Below are 14,836 nucleotides of genomic sequence, written 5' to 3'. Positions count from 1 at the left end.
CCAGAGAAAACAAGCAACTGAATAAATAATTGTGTACAGAGGACATTATTAGTGGGAAATAAAAACTACATTCTTTGTTTATTCAGTCCTATTATTTTTAATTGCAACATACAGAACACTTTATAATTATTCCCTGTGCAGTTTGTTTTTGCCCCATAAAAAAATAGCCTTTAAAGTGTGCGGAACGATATGATGTAAGATACAACTCAGGAGTGAAATGGGCCGTTCAGATGCATGCCAAAGATTGACTCCACTCTCAGCTAAATGCAAAGAAAGGCACGTGGGCAAACGTACCTAAAGCAGTTCTTGGCATCGACATGTATGACCATCCCACAGCCAATCCCAGGCATGGCTGTAGTGCTTCTGTTGCTAACCCCTGCCTGATTCATTTTGCTCTTTTAACACACGCTCAGGACACTGCATCATGGAACCAGAAGATGACCTGAGTCAACGTGTTTGCCACACTGAGATAGGAACTAGATGTTACAGCAGATGCTGTTCTCCCTCCCTTCCCCATAGCATAGCATCTAATGCAGTGGTGGGCAACTTGTGGTAACCTGTGGCAACTGTCAGCTCTAGCCAGCATATGGGGAGGGATCACAGGGGTTGGAGACCAAAGCATCTGGAGGGCCACAAGTTGGCCACCCCTGATCTAATGGAACTACAAAGGGTGTCTTCATGCAGCATGTTTTCCTGTCTCCGCCAGCACTACCTAATGGTGCAGAGTGGAGGCAGAGAAACTTGCAGAGAGATAAATCATTTAATGAGCTTCCGCCGTGCATTAAAAACGTGGTTGTTCAGGCAGGCATTTGGGGTGGGTTAGGGTATTTTAGAAAATGTTTTTATTGTAGAATTTTATTGTTTTAAACTGTTTTATTATATGCTTGTACATAGCCCAGAGTGGCTGGGTGACCAGCCAGATGGGCGATTAATGAATTAAATAAATAAATAAATAAATAACACCACTTGCAGAAGGAAGCTAGTTGAAGGGAACTTTGCTACCACCTCCCCTTCCCCCCCAGCCCCTGAAAACCCTCTTTTTTCCTGAGCATACATCCGTTGAAAAGTTTTTCAACCATTTTGAATACTTGTCATCTGTCACCAGCACTGCAGACTAGTTGTCCACTTTTCTGTTCCAGGTTACACACATCTCTGGAATTTGCAGTGCCACCTTCATCTCATTTATGACCTATTTTTCAGTTTGTTTGAATGGGAAAAGTTCTGTATTTTGAGAAAATTCCAGATTTTGAGAAAGTTGTGCATTTGGAGAAAGTTTTTTGTGTGACCATTACTTGCAGTTACAACAAACAAAACTAAACAAATGATGGGGCGGGGAGAATATAAGAAAACAAAAATAAAAGCATATCCAATCACAACTGACTGTTCACAATGACGTTGATTAAAAAAACTAAACACAAACAACAAACAAAATGTTTTGACACTTCTGTTTCAAATATACATTTTAACATAATAATAATAATAATTATTATTATTATTATTATTATTTATACCCCACCTTTTCCCCAGTACTGGGACACAAGGTGGCTTACAAACATAAAACATATACAATTAAAACATATGAAAATATGCAAAAGTTAAAATATAATTAAACAACAATACAATTAAAATTATATTAAAATATTAAAACAGCATTTTAAAACAGCATTTTAGCCGCTTACCCCCAGGTTCCAACTATGTCCCAAAGGCCTGCTGAAACAAGAATGTTTTAGCCTGCCTCTGGAAACACATCAAGGAGGGAGCCATCCCAGCCTCCCTGGGAAGAGCATTCTACAACCGTGAGGCAGCCACTGAGAAGGCCCTCTCCCGAGTTCCCACCAAACGTGCCTGTGACAGTGGTGGGACTGAGAGAAGGGCCTTCCCAGAAGATCTCAGGACATGGGCAGGTTCATAAGGGAGGATACGGTCTTTCAGATAACCTGGACCAGAGCCATATAGGGCTTTATAGGTCATAGCCAGCACTTTGAATTGTGCCCGATGCCCCGGAAACAGACTGGAAGCCAGTGAAGCTGTTTTAACAAGGGAGTTGTACGCTCCCTGTAGCTAGCCCCAGACAAAAGTCTGGCAGCAGCTCTTTGGACCAACTGCAGTTTCCAAACACTCTTCATAGGCAGCCCCATGTACTGTGCGTTGCAGTAATCCAAATGGGATGTAACTAAGGCATGTGTCACTGTGGCCAGATCAGACATCTCCAGGAACGGGCACAGCTGGCGCACTAGTTTTAACTGTGCAAAACCAGTCCTGGCCACTGCTGAAACCTGAGCATCTAGGCTTAGGGCTGAATCCAGGAGCACCCCCAAACTGAGAACCTGAGTCTTCAGGAGGAGTGCAACCCCATCCAAGTCAGGCTGAATCCCTATTCCCTGATCTGCCTTTTGAGTTTTGACTGACCAGGAGCACCTCTGTCTCATCTGGATTAAGTTTCAATTTGTTCTCCCTCATCCAGTCCATTACTGATGCCAAACACTGGTTAAGGACAGAAACAGCTTCCTTGGAATCTGGTGGAAAGGAGTAGTAGAGCTGGGCGTCATCAGCATATTGGTGGCACCGAACTCCAAAGCTCCGGACAACCTCTCCCGGCGGTTTCATGTAGATATTAAATAGCATGGGGGACAGAACAGAACCCTCAGGGACCCTGCAAGCTAACGGCCATGGAGTCGAACAGGCATCCCCCAATAGCATTACCTTGTTCTGACGTATTTCTCAGTGAAACTCTCCTTCTCGTCCTCCTCTTCTTCTGCTGTGGATTAAATGAGTTCAGCGCCATCCCCATCATCCTTATCTCTGACCTCTTCATCTTTCCTGCCATTTTGAAGATCCATGCTCTGGAGAGCAGGCTCAAAGCCTTCTCTGCCTGTGCTTCCTGTCTCACTGGGTCTTTTATAGGAAAGTTATGCTTATGCACTAGAGGGCACCACCAAGCTACTCTAAGATCAGGACAAATGGGCCTCTGTGTTCCACACGCTAGTAAACCCCACCTTGATTCCCCTAATGAAGAGCTTGAGGAACAAGGATGTGAAGGAGGCAATTTAGAGACTTCATCCCCAGTAACACCCCCTCTCAGTTATGAGACGTGCTCATAATTATGACATCTGCTCCAGTTGTAATAACTATGAGATGGCTGGTGAAATTAGATTTGAAAAGGGATACATGCCTACTAGATCAGTATTGGGCACCTGGGGGATCCTGGAGGGCCAGATTTATTTTAAAACACATGCTTGCACATACTGAGAACGTTCCTGCTGCTCCAGAGCCTTCCCCTGGACTGGAAAGGCATTGCAGTCTGCCTGGTGCCCTGCACCAGGCAGTGCTAGCCCCCCTAATTAAGAGGGAAAGTGCCACAGAAATTAGGGTCAGTGCAGGCTGTTAGCCCAAGCTGGCCAAAAATGACCCCTTTCCTCTGCAAGGGAGGGGTAGGTTTGGACAGGGTGTGTGTGTCGCACAATGGAAGGAGGCTGGCTGATTGACTGGCCAGTAAATGGAGTAGGTGGCTGGCTGGCCAGTCAGTGGCCAATCTGAGCCACTTGTGGGTTTGTTGGGCGGTCGAAGCTCAGTTGAATGGAGTGGGTGGAGTGAGTGAGGCACAGTATCTGCGTTATTTCCACTCTACCTTTCTTCATGTGTAGAAAGTGAAGGGGTGAGGGGTGGGGGGGAGAGAGAGAGAGGAGACCAGATCATTGCTGTTTATTTTTTCATATTTATACCGGTATGTTCTTTGTTTCAAAATCTTTCCAGGCTCTGTTTTGGGAGTCTGGAGAAAATAATAGGTGGTGCTGGGTTGTAAAACGCAACAAAAATCTTTGCTCCCTTATTTTTTACATCATCTCCCCTCACTTCCCATGATTGGAAAAAAATCTTTATGTGGCCTCTGCTAGAAATTGCTTTCTCTGTGTTGCTATTCTGGATAAATTAAGGTGGGGTGGGGTGGTCTGAACTGGTTTTAAATTGGGGCCTTTTTTGGCTTCCATTATACTTGCTTTAAGTAATTAATTGGCTTCCATTTTGTGGTGCTATACATTGCTTCTCAGTCTGTCTTTACTCTTTCCCTTCTTTTGGTGGTGCACAGTAATGCCCTAGAACATATATTTCTGACTAAATTCCTCCCGTTTTGTATTTGCTGTTTTCAAAAAATCACTATTTTAAACCCTGAGATTATATAACTGAAACTCAGCATTTACTTCAGTTGCCTGCTGCCTCGGTTTTCCTGTGTGTGAAATGGGTTCCCCCTCTCCTCCCCTGCTTCTAATCATTGATAAGTGGCCTCTGCCAGAAATTGCGTTCTCCATGCTGCTATCTTGGATGAACTGGGATGAGAGATGGGTGGTGGTGGTCTGAACTGCTTTAAACTGGGGATGTTTTAGTCCTCCCTTATGCTTGCTTTAAGCAATGAATTGAGGTCCATGCCTGGCCTCCATTTTGTGGTGCTATACAATACTTCTTGGTCTGCTTCGTTTTTTTACCCTTTCCTTTCGTTTAGCGGTGGAAAGTAACACCTTAGAACACAGCATTCCAGCTAAATTCCTCCTGTTTTCTATTTGCTGGTCAAAATTATTGTTTTAAACCCTGTGATTATGTAACCGATACTCAGCATTGACTTCAATTGCCTGCTGTCTCAGTTTTCCTGTGTGTGAAATTGCTCCCACCCAGTTTCTTCCAATCATTGATAAGTTGCCTTAGAACACGTATTCCTGGCTAAATTCCTCCTTTTTCTGCTCCTGGGCCACACTTTAAAAAAGCCTGTGATTCTATACCAAATATTCAAAGGCAATTTTTCAATCATTTCCTCCTATGAAGGTCACCCATTACAACAGAACGTCTGGTCATAATCCTTACTCCACATTGGCTGGTTTTTTGGTGTACCTCATAGGCCTTCTTTCAATCGTATGCATTTTCACTCTGAAATCTAGGGATGGCGGAGAATTCCGCCACGGACTTCAGTGAGTCTGGATTCTTTAGAATCCGGCCCCACGGAGTCCGTGGCGGAACGGACTGCTCCCCCCTGCTACCCTGCGAAATCCCCATGGAGCAGATCCTACCTGCCTCCAGCGGGTCTGGATCCAACCGCTGCGGCCTGCTGCTCCGCTGTGTGGCTGCGAATGGCATCCATAGGCTAAGTAAGAGGGGACGCAAATGGCGTAGCCAATCATGGCTAAAGCAGCGACACAAGTGGCATCCCCTACGCAGGATGCCATTTGGATCAGCCCAGACTTGCTGAGGAGCAGAGCTGGCCAGGCAGGATTCCGGGGGGGGAGGAACGGATCGCCTCCCCCCCCCGTAGAGGATTCCGGGGGGGGAGGAACGGATCGCCTCCCCCCCCGTAGAGGATTCCGGGAGGGAGGAACGGATCGCCTCCCCCCCGTAGAGGATTCCGGGGGGGAGGAACGGATCGCCTCCCCCCCCGTAGAGGATTCCAGGGGGGAGGAACGGATCGCCTCCCCCCCCGTAGAGGATTCCGGGGGGGAGGAACGGATCGCCTCCCCCCCCCGTAGAGGATTCCGGGGGGGAGGAACGGATCGCCTCTCCCCCCGGTGAACCCCTGGAGAAAGGAAGGTAAGGGGGATTCATACATCCCTACTGAAATCATAGTTACTGCAGTGGTTCTTGCACTCTTGACTTGCATAGCATTACAGTGGTATAGGGCATAGTATTTTATTTCTTGTTTTAAACAGAACTATCAGCTCATATTGTTTTGCATTAATACTGTATTCTGTTCCAGGCTTCTGACAAAAACAAGTTGAGGAAGCAGCTCAGAACTTGGTTCTGGAATACTTCCTGGGCAGTGGTTACTGCGTCTCTGAAAGCTCTATGTGCACAGTTCTTCTAGGAGTAGTGAGTGGAGGATAGGGGTGGCTGTAAGGGGAGGAGATGGCCACACACCTTTCCTCCCAGCAATTTTAATTAAATGAAAAATAGTACATTTTAAACAATTTTTTCACCAACATTTCCTTTAAAAAAATGACAGTTTGTAAGAGATAAACATAGATTTATACATGAAAATACTCAGCCTAGTAAACAGAGGGGATGCTGCTCTCCAGCCCCACTTTAACATTAGGTCTGAAACATTTTTAACTACCTATTGAAGAAAGATTATATGTACTAATAATTAGTTATTAGGTACAAATATTTTGATATTTACTTTTTAATTATGTAGGTATTTATATGTATGCTACAGTTGTTTGAGAAGCTGGGACTTTTTAATGGGATTTATTGTCTTTCATATATATATATATATATATATATTCAAAATGATCGCAATTTTTGTGCGTGACAGCCCCTTCCCCTTCCACTGTCCCGGTTCCCCTGTCTCCTCAAAGTTTTAGGAACTGGGTTTTGGGGAACTATATCTGACCGACTCCCAGAACTACATTTGACTCAAAATAAGAGCACTTTTAATAAAACCCTAATTTGGCTTTTACAGAAAATGTGGGCAAACAAGGGGCCAATCTAAACAGAAATGCTTCGTGAAGCAATTTGGGCAAAATCTGCATTTTCACAGAGTCGAATTAGCTATTTCCATGGTACACACGGTGCTGTATTCCTCCACTTTTGCATTGTGTACAGGAACTGAAGCCACACTATTTGGGGTGGGGCGGGCGAGTCCCGCCGCAAGTAGAAATGAACGTCAGCAATTGCGTAGGTGTGGGGCAGCCAGTGAGCGGAGGCTTGCTCCCCCTCCCTCGCGTGTGCAATAAGGTGCAATGGAGGACTTGCTTGTGAGTGGGCGTTCATGACAAACCTCACATACCCACACACATTTATGAGGCGGGCGGGCAGCTACCGCTGCCCGGAGACTGAGCAGAACGAGCAGGAGTGCAAGAGGCGCTGAAAGCAGAGAGCGCGGAGCCAGCGAGGGGGGAGAGTGACTAGCACATTGTCCTTGCTGCATATTAACTGCCCAATCAACAGGCTCCCCCCCCCCAACAAACACGGGCTCAATGAAGTGCTTCTGAGTACACGTTCATGAAAATCATCGACCCTGGCATCCCCCCTTAGCTATGCAGCTTCAAATCAACAGGCATCCACTGTTTCTCAGCTGTGCTCCTGCATAGCTGCACAACAGCAGGGCAGGGCTGGCTCCCCCGCCCCCACTCCCAAGCTCGACTATCTAAAGTGAGAGGCAGAAACGTGGAACTGAAGGCAATGAGTTATTTCTGTGTACACATGTTTACCCCTCTGCTCTCCCCCTGCCCTTGCCCCACATTACTTTCCCTTCCACCAATCAGCACCATTTCCACCATCCTGCTCTGAAGCCAGCTGAGGTCACACAGACTCCCGAACAGCACTGAAGCTGCTGTGACAGGAAAATCCAACACAAAATTAGTTTGAAAAAAACTCGGATTTAGGGCAAGAAACGCCGGGCTAGCTATGGAGAGCAGTGTGCATCATCTGACACTATCAATTTAGGGGTGGAGTAGAACCAGAGTAAAAGCCCCGTGTAGATGGGACCCTGATCTGTTAATAGGTTTTCTATTCTAGAGCATAAGAACAGCCATGCTGAATCAGGCCAAAGTCCTATCTAGTCCAGGATTCTGTTCACACAGTGACCAACCAGCTTGCCTGTGGGAAGCCCACAAGCAGGACATGTGTGCAGCAGCACCCTCCTGCCCATGTTCCCCAGCAGCTGGTATTCAGCAGCATACTGCGTCCAATATTGGAGGTAGTATATCCATAGGCATCATGACTAGGAGTCATCGATAGCTTTCTCCACCATGAATTTGTCCAACCCCCTTTTAAAGCCATCCAAATTGGTGGCCTTCATTACATCTTGAGGTAACAAATCCATAGTTTAACTATGTGCTCCGTGAAGAAGTACTTCTTTTTGTCTGTCCTGAATCTTCCACCATACATTTTCATGGGATTACCCTGGGTTCTAGTATGAGGGAGAAAGAAAAATGTCTCCCTAGCCACTTCCTCCACTCCACACATTATTTTGTACAACTTTATCATGTCTCCCCTTACTCACCTTTTTTCTAAGCTAAACAGCCCCAGATGTTGTAACCTTTCCTGATAGGTGTGTTGCTCCAGCCCATTGATCATTTTGGTTGCCTTTTCTGCACCTTTTCCAACTCTACAATATCCTTTTTTTTATATAGCTGCGGTGACCAAAACTGTACACAGTATTCCAAATCTGGTTGTACCATATATTTGTATAAGTGTGATATTGACAGTTTTATTTTCAATTCTACTTATTGTGTTCTTATTATGTATCTACTTACTATGTAATAAGATTTTTTATTCTACTTATTATGTACAGAGCTTTATGTTTGATATAAATATGAAACATATGAAACTTAGACATTATGTATGTGGCAACTGTAGTAGAAATTGTTAGAAAGATGAAACATTTTCCTTGCCTTGGTTTCTCTCTCACTACTACACATTCCTAGGTTACTAGGTAAGCATGGAGATTCACATCATCTTTGCAATGCGGAGAGTGTAACATGACAGTCTATTCTTTCTGACAAAAAGTAGATCTATATCACTTTAGGCCTTCACAGCAAAATGACCTCATCAAAACACTGAGGGATATGTGTGAGCTATTTTATACAGTTTCAGCAATGGCCCCGCTGATGGGGCCTATTTGATCCTTGCTCTAGTGGCTATGGTAGAAAGCACCTATAATGGCACTGCATTTGCCACAGAGTACAGATTTTGACCCAAGATGCCAGCAGCATCAGAAATTGGAAGAAGACTAAAAGAAAAAGAAACTGAGAACAGCTCCCAAAGAAGTGTTGTCCCTGTTTAGCCTAGAATGCTGACTGTGACAATTCGGGGGACTTTGTCCATTTTGCAAATGACTTTCTGTTTACCAAAGTTTGTTTTAGCGGGAAAAGTTTCAAGAGAAAGAGAAACTACTGTGAACATTGTTAATTATCTCTGAAAGGATGGAAGGCCAAGAGTGAGGAGGTGGAGACCCTTTGGGAAATATGTGTTTTAATGGCTTCCTGCAAGCAATGCAATCCTTGCGTCAAGTCAACTGGGGCTCTGAGGTGAATAAATAAATACCACCCCTCTGACTTGCCAAGCTGACAATATTCAAGAGAAGAGTGAGAGAACACAGAAGAATGGGCTGTGCATGTGCATCGTGAGCAGGAACTGAAGATTCCTGCCACAACTTTCAGGTGGGAAACAGGTTTCAAGCTAGTGAAAAGCGAGTGAGGTCAGGGACTGTGAAGCCAGAGTTCATGGGATCCCAGCTCTGACGGAATTTGGGACATCTAAGGATTTGAGATTTTTCCTTAATGAAAATCAAGCTAGGGAAAAAAAGTCCATGCTAGAGCTTTTGGCCCCAAATACCAAGCAGGCATGTCCTGAATGATGGATGTTGCTAAGAGAAGCGGGCAGCAGACAGGCAAAGCCATTTCTAACAAGCCATAGTGCTGTGGTCTTTCAAGGGTAGTCTGATTGAAAAGACTGAGTGGTATGCTCAAAACCAGGAACTAGCAGGTCACTGCCTCGGTGCCTCCTTTTTAGCTGGCAGAGCTCATAACCCAAGGGATCTTCACAGAGCTAATAACTCAGAGGATGTTTCAGCAGAAGAGCTAAAATATAAAGTGGACTCTGGAAGAAGCGGGGTAAACAGAGTGCTATGGAGACCATGAGCATAATCTGGAGAATCAGAAGCGCAATGGAAGAGTTCTTGCTCTGGGCTGCTCTTGTGGTTCTCACAAGGATGATTGGGGTGGATGACTAGAAGGTTCTCACAACCTCACTCTGCTCTCAAGAGGAAGCGGCGGCAACAGGAGGGGAGTGCCGTTTGGACAATATAGAAGCTCCTTCCCCCTTCCCCCAACATTTGGGTGGAACTCCTCCCAACACCAGATTCCTTCTGGAACCTGAGAGGAGAGGTGGGGAAGCAAGTGTCATGTAGAAGCCATTCACCTCAAAAGAGGTTTTATATCTCATCCCATCTGCTTTGCAGGGGAAGAGTTGCCAAGGCTGCCTGTTCTCTGGCAACTGTGCCCGGTGCATAAATAGGCTCCTGGATGCGTCTCCCATCCTGTCACACAGAAGTCTCTATGTCTGCACAACTGCAGTTTCAGATGCAGAAGCCTGTGTGTGCACTTCAGTCTGTTACTGAGGCCAAGCTTGATGTTAGGTGGGAGATCTACAACTAGGTCTCCTTGACATCATTTTCTTGACTTAACAACAACAACAGGACATGCAACAACAGGGCATGCAAGCACCTCTCACTGCCGCAGCCCTGAGAGGGGGTGTTTACCTACTCCCTCCATAGCAGGTTTTAACCCCCCCCCCCCAGATGTATCTTCTATATCATATCTAGTTTGGCCTTGAGTCAGACATATTCTCAAATAAAGAGAAAGAGGACGATTTAGTCAACGGCTGATGATTAATGCATTGGGTGCCAGAAACCAAATGATATTCAGAGCTGCCTCCCCACACCCTCTGCTAGTAAAGGGAGCACGATTAGGGCCTGTTCACAGAACCAAATTGTGATCTAACCATGAAGACCGATTGAATGGAGACAGGCCGAGCTCAGCATAGGGTGACATGTGTGTGTGACTGCTTCATCTCATGCCCACTTTCCACCACAACCTACATTTCCTCTGTCACCACAAAGAAGCTGAAAGTGGATGGAGCAGCAGCGGCTTGGTAAAGGAGTTGGACTGTGAGTTGCAGATGTGGTGTAGCGATCTCACCATTATCACCACTCTTCCCATTTGGTCAGGTGCTTTAGCATTTCCTAACAACTCATGTAGTATTTACAACTCGTTTACTATTCAAGGTGTACGTTAAGCAGTATGGATTATTTCCTGAAAAGCCTCTGGCCCTGATCCAGCTACAGTTACTCATAAATGAGTCCCATTGAAACCAACAAAACAAGCTGGTCCTTGTGGCTCTAACTAACTCCAATAGTTGCTTTCAATAGGACTTTGTTACGATGACTAAATGTAGCTGGATTGGGGGGCAACTCTGTGGTCCACTTCACATATTTCTCACAATCATTTTTGTAAAATTAAGAGGCTAAGGGGGGAAAGGACTGGCCCCACCACTGAGCCACAATGAGCCATGTGGGTCAGGCACTGGATCAGGACAGCAGATCCCTGCCCATCCACTTCCTACAGGGCTGCCCGTTGCTCTTGTCACCACCACTTCTGTTTCCCGAAGCTAATGCTGCTGCCCACCAGCCAGCTATGGGGTCCCACCACCACAGCTTTTACTGCTGCAGCAAATATGGTTTAATTTTAATTTTAAACAGTATTGGCTGCTGTTGGGAAGTGGCCAGTGGCAGTCCTGAGGAAGGACCCTTTGCATTGTCTGATGAATAATGAGGGCTAATTTGAAAGACTGGGCTGAAATAACACTAACCTAGCTCAGTAAGGGAACTCCAGTTGTCTTCAGTAAATCAAGTGACTGTAATCTAGGGGTGGACGAAAGTCACTTACCTGTCCTCGAAGGACGTTCACGGTGGGGGGGAGGTGCTTCGCTGGTCCCCCCGCAAAGTTCCGGCCGGGGGGGGAGGCTTCCCGCCTCGGCCCGGCCGAAATTCAGGCCGGGGGGGAGGCTTCCCGCCTCGCCCCGGCCGAAATTCAGGCCGGGGAGGAGGCTTCCCGCCTCGCCCGGCCGCGAACGCGAAAGTTTTAAAAAAAAAAAAAACGCCCCCTGATAGGCTACGTGACGATTCACGTAGCCTATCACGGCTAGATCTGCAAAGTCAGCCGTGATAGGCTACGTCAATCGTCACATAGCCTATCACGGGTGACTTTAAAAAAAAAAAAAAAACGCGTTCGCGTTCCTTATTTAGTCGCTGTAGTCTACGTAAATCTTTACGTAGACTACAGCGACCAAATAAGGAACGGGAATGGCGGCTCCCTATGGGGGCCGCCATTATCCGTACACACTTTTTTTTTTTTTTTTAAAGTCACCCGTGATAGGCTACGTGACGATTGACGTAGCCTATCACGGCTGACTTTGCAAATCTAGCCGTGATAGGCTACGTGAATCGTCACGTAGCCTGTCAGGGGGCGTTTTTTTTTTTTTCTTTCATTGCAATGGCGGTGGCGGCAGCCGGTCGAAAGACCGGCTGCCGCTCCCGCCCCGCTCGAACACCCGCCAAACCGCCGGCCGGACCCGCCGCCGGGAGGGACATTCGGCGAAGGTAAGTCCCGTCCCAGGGGGGGTGTGGGGGGCGGGGGGGGCGGAGGATTTCTCCCCGAAACTTGTTCGGGGGGCCGAACATGTTGGCGCTTGGCCCCCTGAAGTTTCGGGGAGAAATTCTCCGCCAACCCTACTGTAATCTGGATCAATCTGTGCAGTGTCTCAAAAGGGTTCGCCTACAGAAACCTGTCCACGGGGCTCCAAAAGGACAGTATTCTCTGTTTTTTTTTTCCTTGCCTGCATATCTAGTTATTTCCCAAGCACAATGACAGTAACTTCATGAAAAGTATACAGAAGAAGGATTATTTAGGGTGCAATCCTATGTATGTTTAGAGAGAAAAAGCCCTACTTTTTAGCTGGCTGGGGAATGCTGAGAATTGTAGGATTTTTTCTAAGAAAATAAGAAGGACCATGCTGGATCAGACCAAGGGTCCATCTAGTCCAGCATTCTGTTCACACACTGGCCAACCAGCTTTCGACAGGGGACCCACAAGCAGGACACACGTGCAACGGCACCCTCCCGCCCATGTTCCCCAGCAACTGGTGTACATAGGCATAGTGCCTCTGATCTTGGATGTAGCATATAGCCAGCAGGACTAGTAGCCATTGATAGCCTTCTCCTCCAGGAATTTATCTAATCCCATTTTAAAGCTGGCCAAATTGGTGGCCATCACTGCATCTTGTGGTAGTGAATTCCATAGTTTGACTCTGCGCTGTGTGAAAAAGTACTTCCGTTTGTCCTGAATGTTCCACTAATCACCTTCATGGGATGACCCTGGATTCTAGCATTATGAGAGAGGGTGAAAATGTCTCCCTAATTTTGTAGACCTCTATCATGTCTTCCCTTCTCACCTTTTTTCCAAGCTAAAAAATCCCAGCTGTTGTGACCTTCCCTCATAGGGGAGTTGCTCCAGCCCCTTGATCATTCTAGTCGACCTTTGCTATCTAAACACAAATAGGATGGCACCTTTACCATCTTAGGACTTGGTAAAAATGGAACAGAGTGAAGATTTGCCTCTAGTATAAAACAGCAGCATACTCTACATGGCATTATTGGGGGAATGCTTCACTTCCATCTTATTCCAAAAGTCGTGAATAAGAACTTGTAATTCTTTTAACATTTTTCATTTTATATAGTGCTGTTACATTTAATGCAAAAACTGCTTCTTTTTCTTTAGGAAGAAGCACAGCATGTGATAGTTTATGCTCCCTTCTGATCATATTAACGGAAGGAAGGGACTTGAGATGGCCACCCTCACCTGATGAGTTCTCCTCCCAGTAGTGCATCCCGACTGCCTCTCCCCCCATTTTTACTTTCTCTGCTGCAGAGCATTGTTTTCCCGAGTGGAGTTTTCTGTTTCTCCTCCAAACATCAATCCCGTCACCTCCTACTTTCCTCCAGCCAAGAGATGGTTGAGGACAACCATACTCAGGTGACAGAGTTCATTTTCTTGGGCTTCACAGGTAACCCTCACCTAGAAATCGCCCTCTTCGTGGTGTTCTTCTTCATCTACCTGGCCAATGTGGTGGGAAATGTGGGCATGATCCTCCTGATCATCATTGACGAACAGCTCCACACACCCATGTACGTTTTCCTTTGCCACCTCTCCATAGTTGACCTGGGCTACTCGACGACCATTGCCCCACGCATGCTGGCTGACTTCCTACGCCAGCACAAGGTCATCTCCTTCTCCAGCTGTGCCACACAGTTTGCATTTTTCGTGGGCTTCGTGGATGCTGAATGCTATGTCCTGGCAGCCATGGCATACGACCGCTACGTGGCCATCTGCCGTCCTCTCCATTATACCACTGTCATGTCAAAACAAGTCTGTCTGGTATTGGTGATTGGTTCCTACATCGCAGGTCTTATAAGCTTGGTATCCCATACCACCCTGACTTTTAGCTTAGATTTCTGCGCCTCCAACATCATCAATCATTTCTTCTGTGAGATCCCTCCACTCCTAGCATTGTCTTGTTCTGACACCTATGTGAGCGAGATCCTCCTCTTCAGCCTGTGTGGATTCATTGAATTCAGCACCATCCTCATCATTCTTATTTCCTACCTCTTCATATTTGCTGCCATTTTGAGGATCCGTTCTGCAGAGGGCAGACATAAAGCCTTCTCCACCTGTGCTTCCCATCTCACTGGCGTCACACTCTTTTATGGGACAGTTATGTTTATGTACTTGAGGCCAACATCAAGCTACTCCTTAGATCAGGACAAATGGGCCTCTGTGTTCTACACAGTTGTAATCCCTATGCTGAACCCCCTAATCTACAGCCTGAGGAACAAGGATGTGAAGGAAGCTTTCAGAAGAGTCACCAGTAAGCAAGTTTTATCCCATTAACAGTGTCTCTCTCAACTATGGCCCTATCTACACAGGAATTTACTCCAGTTCTACTGTGCCTCACAGGCGTTCTTGGCACATGACGTTACCTCCACTGTGCATCAACCATGGTTTTTCTTGCTGTAAAAACTGCATTTTTGCAAAGTCCTTTTGTGATGGATTTTCTGCTTACTGCAACTTGCCTGCATTTTGGGACTTAGTATGCCGTAAGCTTGCGGTGTTACTCTGGGGGGAGTAGGAGTGGCTTCAACGCTGTGAGGACGTCAGCTAAGGGTGGACCTGACAGAAATGGAAGGAGTTAACCCTTCCTCTCAGCTTCACTCTCTGCTGACCATGGGGTTGGGGGGGTG

The 14,836-nt window shown here is 46.3% G+C and overlaps 1 protein-coding gene across 1 annotated transcript; it reads left to right on the top strand.

The window, feature by feature from the left end:
• Positions 1-13,532: 13,532 nt before the first annotated feature.
• On the top strand, positions 13,533-14,486 carry LOC146358069 (olfactory receptor 5AR1-like). Its single transcript, XM_084828994.1, has one exon. It carries the CDS (start codon positions 13,548-13,550, stop codon positions 14,484-14,486), a length of 939 nt encoding a protein of 312 aa, XP_084685120.1. The 5' UTR covers positions 13,533-13,547.
• Positions 14,487-14,836: the final 350 nt, after the last annotated feature.

The sequence above is a fragment of the Heloderma suspectum genome, chromosome 1 (assembly GCF_057233095.1).
Source record: "Heloderma suspectum isolate Gila_16-S chromosome 1, 16-S_ref, whole genome shotgun sequence".
In the NCBI taxonomy this organism is placed as follows: Eukaryota; Metazoa; Chordata; class Lepidosauria; order Squamata; family Helodermatidae; genus Heloderma; species Heloderma suspectum.
Note: the sequence above shows the minus strand (reverse complement) of the source record. Positions and strands in the feature narration are given on the sequence as shown.